At 35.9% G+C, this 10522-nt stretch overlaps 1 protein-coding gene across 1 annotated transcript in view; it reads left to right on the top strand.

Moving 5' to 3' along the window:
• Nucleotides 1-9905, top strand: part of VIRMA (vir like m6A methyltransferase associated) — a 63934-nt gene extending 54029 nt beyond the window's left edge. Inside the window, exons 18-24 of the mRNA XM_007453245.1 lie at nucleotides 2099-2251; nucleotides 3026-3186; nucleotides 3853-3949; nucleotides 5617-5783; nucleotides 6452-6783; nucleotides 7673-7816; nucleotides 8804-9905. Of these exons, the coding sequence (XP_007453307.1) occupies nucleotides 2099-2251; nucleotides 3026-3186; nucleotides 3853-3949; nucleotides 5617-5783; nucleotides 6452-6783; nucleotides 7673-7816; nucleotides 8804-8958 (1209 nt within the window). The 3' untranslated portion in view covers nucleotides 8959-9905. The remainder of the gene's footprint in view (nucleotides 1-2098; nucleotides 2252-3025; nucleotides 3187-3852; nucleotides 3950-5616; nucleotides 5784-6451; nucleotides 6784-7672; nucleotides 7817-8803) is intronic.
• The last annotated feature ends 617 nt before the right edge of the window (nucleotides 9906-10522 follow it).

The raw sequence follows: 10522 nt of genomic DNA, 5'->3' as shown, positions 1-10522 counted from the left end.
CCCCACCCTGGTCAAACTATGCCTATTTATAGTGCCTATTTTTAGTGCCTATTTTAATGCATCCCAATTTGTGAAGCCTTTTGATATTACTTTTCTTTCTGTACACTTCACAGCATGTTATTGAATGATTTCTTTTTATAGATCATTTATATGCCTATTTACCATTTCCTACTCCACTGTCTGACTGTTAGGTCACTTAGGTCAGAGACCATGTCTTACTAGCTTTTTCCCAGTGTAATTGTACAGTGTCTTGTATAATTTAATAGTTGAAGTGTTTGACAAATGATTAAGGAGATTTGAAATGGTATCACAAATTTGATAGAATTTTCACTTTTCTGAAATAACTGTATAGCTTAAAAAAATCTCCTTAAAAATTCTTTTATTCTCACAGTAATGTATATATAGAAAACATCAAATTGTGATAAATTTGACCTTAGATTTTCTAAGACTACTTTTAATAACAGGTAGAATAGAATTTAAAATGCATTTTATGTTGTTTAAAACTGTTTCTGTTTATAATAATGAAAAAGCAAGATAGTAGAGAGAGATGAAAATTTTACATCATTCCAAATATTTTAATTAGTTCATAGTTTTCCCCCTCTCTTTTAAAAAACTGATTTTCTTCTGTTTTCCCTGACCTTTAAAAATAATAATCATTATAATACTTTCTGATTCAGCTATACTGAACTTCCCACCTCTGGTTAAAGTGGTATGAATAACTAAGAGTGAGGAAAGAAGTCAGATAGATGCCTTGATAATTTGTATTCTGGTTAATATACTTATTTCTATAAAATAAATTTAGTCTGTAATTCATACATTTTAACAACATGTAGGGGACAGTTCCTTTAAAGATAACTGTTCACAGTCTGTTAGTGCATTTTGATTGCTTTTAACTCATTTAGTTTAATTTTTTAAAAATAAAACATGAACTAGACCATCGTCAACCTAGTCTTCATTGCTACCTCCCAACAGAGCAGTTAAAACCCTTGTAGACATAATGGTTTATTGAATTTCTTATTAAAACTGTATGTCCTCTTCCATAGTCCAATGTAAATGACTTCCTCAGTCTAGTGTTTTCTGAAAGGAACAAGTGTGCTTCAAGCACAGTATCAGATTGAGTGGGAATCTGTGAAGAATAATTTTCATTTAGTTTTCACCGAAATGTGTCCAGTTATAGGACAAATGGTAGGAGCTACAAACAAATTTTAATTGTTACTGTTAATTTAAAAATTCTGACTCTTACATTTGGATTGGTAGGACCAATATTCATGTTGAGCCATTTAAAACAGGGCTGTGTTCTGAAGATTTGAAACTACTTAAGTGTTCTTTCATATGTGACAATATGGACGGATTTATTGTCATGAACTGAGATTTGTTTTGCCTGGTGAATTTTTTTCACCACTCCCATATTCATTTTATTATGTGGCATACTTTTTTTTTTCTTTGGCGGTACGCGGGCCTCTCACTGTTGTGGCCTCTCCCGTCGCAGAGCACAGGCTCCGGACGCACAGGCTCAGCGGCCATGGCTCACGGGCCCAGCCGCTCCGCGGCATGTGGGATCTTCCCGGACTGGGGCACGAACCCGTGTCCCCTGCATTGGCAGGCGGACCCTCAACCACTGCGCCACCAGGGAAGCCCTATGTGGCATACTTTTTAAAGCAGAAAATGTTAACTTTCTGTATGACTGCACATAGTCTTAAATATGATAGTTACTGTTTTCTTAGTTGTTGCCTTATCTCCAGAAAAACAAATTCAGCTTTCATTAGTTCTGTTATAGCAAGCATTTTATTAACTTGAGTATCAATTAATGTATTACGTTTCCTGCAAGTGCCAGTGTTATTTATCATTGGATATTTTTGTTGAGAAATGTTGGTGCCAGTAATTTGAATACAAGTGTTTACCTATTTATTTTGTGAGTCTTAAAGAAAACTTGTTTCAGCTTTGAGCTGACTAATTCTTAAAACTAGCCATTCATACTGATGTAAAAACAAAAACATTGAGGGGAAGATTGCAGCAGTCTTAAATATCTGAGTAAGTTTGGAAGCATTTTTTGCAAATTTCTCTGCTCTCAAATTTAACTTGTGTGTGACATTTACAGGGATGTTGTGGAGATGATAGTGGTCTCATGGAAGTAGAGGGAGCTCATCCATCACGGACGATGAGTATTAATGCTGCAGAGTTAAAACAGCTTCTACAAAGCAAAGAAGAAAGTCCAGAAAATTTGTTCCTTGAACTAGAGAAGCTTGTTTTGGTAAAAAAACAAAACAAAACAAAATAAGAAGAGCTCATTCCCAAGACATATTTTCTTCTCAGTTTGACTTGTACAAGTTTTCTTAGTGACTTTTTAAAACAGTGAACTCTCAGTCGGGTATTTATACTCTGAATTAATAATTTGGAGTGAAGTCTTCCATACTATTATGAATTTTTAAAAAAATTTTGTTACGTTTTATTTTTGGCTGCACTGGGTCTTCGTTGCTGTGCGCGGGCTTTCTCTAGTTGCGGCGAGCGGGGGCTACTCTCCGTTGTGGTGCGCGGGCTTCTCATTGTGGTGGTTTCTCTTGTTGCAGAGCACGGGCTCTAGGCACGTGGGCTTCAGTAGTTGCAGCGCATGGGCTCAGTAGTTGTGGCGTGTGGGCTTAGTTGCTCCGCGGCATGTGGGATCTTCCCAGACCAGGGATTGAATCCGTGTTCCTTGCATTGGCAAGCGGATTCTTAACCACTGTGCCACCAGGGAAGTCCCCATACTATTATGAATTTTAAGGAGTACATGAAGGCAGTACTTTTTGAATTATCTATTGTTTGAATGCAGGGTGGCCCCTGCTACTACTTTAGAAGTAACAACAATCGTTTTTGGTGTTTGTTTTATTTTAATATGTTTAATGTTAAGTTGATAATTTCTTGATGGTGTTCCAAATCTCTTAGTAGTGAAATAATACCACCTTTTCTACTAAAGAGTCAGTAGATGATGGGCATAAATGTTCAGGTTTTACCTGCACCTTCTTATTCTGCTTTTGCTTATATCTAGGAGCATTCAAAAGATGATGACAATCTGGATTCTTTGTTGGACAATGTGGTTGGACTTAAGCAGATGCTGGAGTCATCGGGTGATCCTTTACCTCTTGGTGACCAGGATGTAGAACCAGTACTTTCAGCTCCAGAATCTCTCCAGAATCTGTTTAACAATAGGTAAAACAAGCAATGTTTTGTGGTTGAATAGATATTGTATATTTAATGGCTAGGATCTAGAGAGGGCCAGCAACTTATTTTTCTCTAAGGGCTAGATAATAAAAAATCTAGACTTTGCAGGCCACATTCGGTCTCTGTTGCATATACTTCTATAGCTTTTTGCTTGTTTCTTTTGTTTTTTTTAAAAAAGCTTTAAAAATGTGCAAACCATTCCTAGCTTGCAGGCTGTACAAAAACAGGCTGGCAGAATGGGGGTCATAGTTTACTGATCCCTGGTCTAGAGGATATGCCTCTTGATCTTTGGAGCACTGTCCTTTTTAGAGCATAATGAATATTTAATATGATGAAATTATACTCTAAATTTAGAAAAATTACACATTGGTACAGTGTTATAAACTTGGCTTTTTGGGAATAAAGCCAGGGCTCTCTTTGATTTTATTGAAAGATCAAAATTTGTCATAACTGGATTAATTTCCAAGTTACTGGTTTTTAAGGATACTTAATTCTTAAATAGCTTCTTGAAGGAGTCTTTTTAAGTGCTAATGTTACTAATACTTTTAGAGGGTAATATTTTTAATTGTGCTGTTCACATGTTTTACTTAGAAGTTAAGCTAAAATATTTAATTTTGGAATTCTGCTTTTTAACAAATACTTTCTGTATTCTAGAACTGCGTATGTGCTAGCTGATGTCATGGATGATCAGTTGAAATCTATGTGGTTCACTCCATTTCAGGCTGAAGAGATTGATACAGATCTGGATTTGGTATAAGTAATTTTATTACTAAATATTTAGAAAAAAATTCTGTTGATGTTTTTGTTTCTTTGCATATTGTTAGGACTAAAATAGATTACATATTATATGGCTGTTAAAAAGTCTGTCTTGGGACTAGTACTGCATTATTTTTATGTCAGTTGCCCACTTAATGGTGTCCAGGACTCTTCGTTTTTTTACGCTACCTGTTTTGCCTCTTTCTAGTTAGTGATCTGTATATTTGAGAATGAGTGGAAAATCACATTTTTGCATATGTACTCTGAAGCACTTTGGTTTCTTATATTTGTAGGGTATAGAATAGTATCCCACAAAATTATAATTAATTCCTATATTTGGGTTTAAAGGGAGGAATCTGCTCTGTTGTGGTATCTGCTCTTAATCTGGGGAAATGTAAAAAATATATTTGTTAAAATAATATAGTATGAATCCAAATTGACATTCTTTAACGTGATACTGAATAGGTAAAAGTATAGTTAAAGATTTTAATGCAGTCTGTTTAATGATTCTCATAGGGAGGATGATTTCAGTCACATCTTATTGTACCATATATTGTTTTTTCTTGATTTAAAAAATATATATATTTTTTCGATAACATCAGATTTATTTGTAAATCAAGAGGAAGGGTACTCCAGAAGAAGAGTGGATACTCAAAGAAAGAAATATATTTGGATATTCCCTGGTCCAAAAAATGCTAGTATTCATTATGGACAATGAAACTAAAAGAATGATTTGCTTCACATTTATGGTGTATTTGGTGTATTGAGAACTCCTTTTCCTTCTTTAAAATATCACATGCAATTGAATTAAAATTGCATTAAACAATTTTTTTTCTTTAGTGTCAGTTGTTCAGTGATTCTTTAGAACTGTAGTGAGAGAAATGTTCTATAATCTGCCCTGTCCAGTTAGCCACTAGCCCCATGTGGCTTTTGAGCAATGAAATGTTGCTAGTATGACTAAGGAATTGAATTTTATTTTGATTTAATTAATTTAAATTTAAGTAGGCACTCGTAATTAGTGGCTACCATATTTGGCATCACAGGTTGAAAATATTTGTTCTAACTATGTTGAATCACAGCTGTCTTGAGATGATGGTTATGACCTTATGGGGTTTAGGGAAATTTTTGGTCTTTTAGGTTTGATTAATTTGAATAAAACTTAAACAGAATTTTCATTCTTCTGAAAGTTGACTTAGGTTGGAACCTCATTAAATTCATAGAACTAGGAGATCTGTGGCACAGAATCCTTTTATAATATGTAGTGACTATACAAGGCTTGTGGAGTATGTTATTTTCAGATTATTTTGGAAAAGTTCTGGAGATACTCCATTGTTACTTTATATAGAGAAATACTGAGATCCTTGTCAGGCAGCAGAGGTTTCCCAGACTAATAGCCCTTCTGTGAGTAGGAATGCTACCCACCCACCCCCAAATGAAAGCAGCTGAATTCCTAAGGTATTTTTTTTTAAACTACCAATGGTGTTGGTTTTTGAAACGATGAAGGGCCTATCATTGATTTATTATGAGACTCAAATATAGTTTATAGGAGATAAGAATTCCTGTAATCAAATGTTATATTAATAGTACATTTAAAATGTAATGTCACATTAATAGTTACATTTAAGATATATCTTTGGTTTTGTTTCATTTTTATGACTGCAGGTAAAGGTTGACTTGATTGAGCTCTCTGAAAAATGTTGTAGTGACTTTGACTTGCACTCGGAATTAGAGCGCTCGTTTTTGTCAGAACCATCATCTCCAGGAAGAACCAAGACTACTAAAGGGTTCAAACTTGGGAAGCACAAGCATGAGACCTTTATAACTTCAAGGTAAAATTTCTTTTAATAAAGATCTTGGTTGGGGTCAAGTAAGCTTATTTATTTTAATGTGTTGTGATAGACACATGACTATTAAAGGAGAAAGGAAGCTGACATAATACTTGAGTCATGAATATTGTTTTCAATTTTTTTTTTTTTTTTTTTTGCGGTACGCGGGCCTCTCACTGTTGTGGCCTCTCCTGTTGTGGAGCACAGGCTCCGGATGCACAGGCTCAGTGGCCATGGCTCACGGGCCCAGCCGCTTTGCGGCATGTGGGATCCTCCCGGACAGGGGCACAAACCCATGTCCCCTGCATCGGCAGGCGGACTCTCAACCACTGCGCCACCAGGGAAGCCCTTGAATTTTTTAAAAGATAATAATTTGGCCAGGACATACCTAGTACACTTATTATATTGTTGTACTTAATGAGAGTTCAGAAGGTTTGAAAAAGAGCAAACTGGATTATTTTAAAAAATTGTTAGTCATATCAATAAAATGTGAGTACCATTCTTAGCTAGTTTTGTTGTATTTCCCTGGCAAGTCATAGAGATATTTGCAATAACAAAATTGGAATAAGAAATAATTGATATATAGTTTTCAGTATTACAAAGATTGACTTATATTTTCACTGGAAATGTGTAAAGGAGAAAGTTTTCATGGAGTATTTTTGTTTTCATAGTGGAAAATCTGAATACATTGAACCTGCCAAACGAGCTCATGTTGTGCCACCACCAAGAGGAAGGGGCAGGGGAGGATTTGGACAGGGTATACGACCCCATGATATTTTTCGTCAGAGAAAACAGAACACAAGCAGACCACCGTCTATGCATGTGGATGACTTTGTTGCAGCCGAAAGTAAAGAAGTGGTCCCTCAAGATGGAATACCCCCACCAAAACGGCCACTCAAAGTATCTCAGAAGATTTCTTCTCGTGGTGGATTTTCAGGCAATCGGGGAGGACGGGGTGCTTTTCACAGTCAGAATAGGTTTTTTACACCACCTGCTTCAAAAGGTAATGAATTATGTATGTTTTCTAATGAGTTATTCTAACATTAGAATATTGAATAGAAGTGATTTGAATAGAAGCAATTCAGATAAAGTATTTTTCTGTTACTAGAGTTAATCTGGCTCTAGGCCGATGGTACTATTTGCAAAGTATTTTATTGTATAGGAAAAATCATTTTTTAATTTAATTTTTGATTAATTGCATATTTAGTGATGATTTTAAAGGAAGTATTGGCTAATTATTTTCCTTTTTATGTTGAGAATTGTGTTTATCCATTCTGAATAATATCCATACATAATTTTCACAGTTGTATTTATCAACAGTTCCCTTAGGATTGTTCTGTGTAGTTCACCATTGATTCTCTTATCTACTTGCTTCCTAATGTTATATTTAATCTGTTTTAAATTTTTCAAGATTTTAGAATCTGAGTTCTAAAATATAAACGTAGAAATTATATTTTACTAGTGGATTGATGACATGTTTTCATGCTTCTGAGTTCAGAGGGTGGGAGCAAAAGAGAATAGGTGTTTACATTAATAATAAACCCATAACTTTGTTAGGAACTGTTTTAAGCACTTTGCATGTAATACTCTTATCAACCCGATGAGATAGGTTCTTTTAGTAGCCCCACTTAATAGAAGAGAAAACTTGTCAGTTAGCTGACCAGGACACATAAAATATAAGTGGCAGAACCAGTGTTTGAACCCTGGCAGTCTGGCTCCAGAGCCTCTGCTTCTGACTACATATGATGCTGCCACTCTACCTTTATTCCATGTACAAAATTTCATAGTTTGTCTTCCATTGCTTTTGAAAATTAAGAAAAACATTTCATATCTTCCTTAATCCAGTTGAAGTTGTGGAAAAAGTAGATTTTGATCATGTTGCCTATGTTTAGGAAACTACAGTCGTCGGGAGGGAACAAGAGGTTCCAGTTGGAGTGCTCAGAATACTCCTCGAGGAACTTACAATGAAAGTCGTGGAGGCCAGAGCAATTTTAACAGGGGCCCTCTTCCACCATTACGACCACTTAGTTCTACAGGTACACTTTCTTCTTACTTGATACTTCTGAGAGAGAGGGAGGTGAATCCTTTGCAGATTGTTGAATGTCATATATTCTCATTCTGGGAGAGAATATTTTAGAATGTAGACATATAATTCTAAAGTCAATTTAATTTTATTTCTGTGAGTGAGTGCCCAGTGTACATCTCCTGTATAAATACTCAGAATTTTAGATTCTGAACTGTGTGTGTATAGTTCCATGTTGATGTGCTATTTTTTTATAGTTCAATAAAGAAGGAAAATCAATCCTTAAGGTACCTTTTTGACCAGAGTAAACCGAGATGTCTTCATAGAGTATATAAGTTGACTCTTGAACAATGAAGGTATGAACTGCAAGGGTTGTCCACTTGTATGTGGATATTTTTAACAATAAATAGGATCCATGGTTGGTTGAAATCGAGGTTGCAGAGGAAGCTCTGGATATGAGGGCCAACTATAAATTATACTTGGATTAACCCTTGAGTTGTTCAAGGGTCAACTGTATTCTGTTTCTGTTTACAGTTTTGTATTGTGTATGTAAGCATATAACCCTTTTTCCCCCCCTAAAACATTCCTATGTCAAGTCCAAAATTCTGGTCAGGTGTAGCTTTTGGTTTCAAATGCACATTGTTTGTTTTTTTGGCTGCACCACACACCATGCGGGATCTTAGTTCCCCTACCAGGGATCACACCTGTGCCCCTGCAGTGAAAGCGTGGATTGTTAACCATTGGACTACCAGGGAAGTCCCAAATGGACATTTTTTAAATAACAGCTTTATTTGAGATGTAATTCTTATGTTTAGACAATTTACCTATTTAAAGTGGACAACTCAGTGGTCTTCAACACATTCACAGAACTTGCACTTGGGTTTTAAAGGAGCAAACAGTAATCCCTGTCTTGGTTTGAGCTTGGTGGTATAGATTAGTATTTATGTAATGGGAAGGGAAAGGATGTTGCAACTAAAAATTATATTCTTTTCTTTTATAGGCTATCGCCCAAGTCCTCGTGACCGTGCTTCCAGAGGTCGTGGGGGACTGGGGCCTTCCTGGGCAAGTGCAAATAGCGGCAGTGGAGGCTCAAGAGGAAAGTTTGTTAGTGGAGGCAGTGGTAGAGGTCGTCATGTACGGTCCTTTACACGATAAAAATTTTTTTTGGAACATCCTAAGTGTATATGAACATTTCATGAGGACAGTAAAAATAAAACAAGACATTGGAGGACCAATTTAGACTTAGCAGTTATCTGGATACATCTGAGAGAATATTTTTATCTGAAGAAAGCAAATTTTGTTTGATACCTAACACAAGATTTCAATAAAAATCAAAACTTTGTATGTTTGTATATGTTTTTTCCCCTTCTTATATGACTATTTAGAAAATCTCTTAGGTAGAAAATGAACAGTGAAATAACGTTTTTGTTTTAGTGTATTTCTTGCATATACCACAGACATCCCCAATACTTTCTCAGCTCATGTTGCCCTTTACTGTTTCTATAGTTTTTTCACAGTACACCTAGACCAAAAGAAATGCCTAATGATTCCATTTATTAAGCAGTTAGGTGCAAACAACTTAATAAGAATTTAACAAGTAATGGTGGTTGCTGCACAACTTCTCAAACCTTGGAATCAGCTTGAACACTGCCAGTATTCCTGTTCCACTATGCTTTTTGTGTAGTACTTACTTCAGCTGCTGAAAATCCAGTTTTGCAAAGATGCACTGCCATGGGAAGGAATATAATGCTATCTATCACTGAGAATGTAAACTACCTTGAGCTAGCATTTTGTGTTGTGTCCAACAGATGCGTTCTCAAAAATTTTAAATGTCATGTGGCACTCATGTTAATTTACTAGGGTGACCTAGTGCAATTTTGGGAACCTTTCAGCTGTTCAGAAAGAAACATGACACTCTTCTCCTTTACACTAGAAAGAAATACATATGTGCTTTGTGTTTTAGCTTTATACCTACTTACACTATTTTATTATGCAGTTTTTTAAAGCCTAAAATGAGGCATATCCTAATACTGTTATTTTGGAAATCAGAAACATCTAATAAAATCTGTACTTTATATACAGAAATGAAGTTTATACTTTGAGAAAATAGTCATATTTTCCTCAAGAGATATCTTATCACACTGAGCCTATATAATCTGGCATAAAATATAGAGTTCTCTGGGCTTCCCTGGTGGCGCAGTGGTTGAGAGTCCGCCTGCCAATGCAGGGGACACGGGTTCGTGCCCCGGTCTGGAATATCCCACATGATGCCGCGGAGCAGCTGGGCCCGTGAGGCATGGCCGCTGAGCCTGCGCGTCCGGAGCCTGTGCTCCGCAACAGGAGAGGCCACAGCAGTGAGAGGCCCGTGTACTGCAAAAAAAAAACCCCAAAAACAAACAAACAAAAAAAATAGAGTTCTCTTAAACAACAAAGGAGTGTATGAGTCTCATTCCATCCCTTTATAATGCTGTTTTGTTGAACTATTTGTGAGTGAATAGAAAGTTTGTTTGCTAAGGTAAACCTTGAAGAAAAGCTCAGTTCTAAAGATTCTGTTATTTAAGTGAAAGTTAACGGAAATCTTTTAATAACTAATGGCCTCAAAAACCCAAGGTAACCTAAACCCCTTTTAATCCTGAAACTAATAAGCTCATTTTCTCTAAATAAGCATTTTTCACACTAGATAGAATTTGAAGTTTGTCCTTAATGTCTGACACAATAT

This window comes from Lipotes vexillifer, unplaced genomic scaffold (assembly GCF_000442215.2).
Source record: "Lipotes vexillifer unplaced genomic scaffold, Lipotes_vexillifer_v1.1 scaffold1038, whole genome shotgun sequence".
Classification (NCBI taxonomy): Eukaryota; Metazoa; Chordata; class Mammalia; order Artiodactyla; family Lipotidae; genus Lipotes; species Lipotes vexillifer.
The sequence above is the reverse complement of the archived record's forward strand: the minus strand, read 5'-3'. Positions and strand labels throughout refer to the sequence as shown.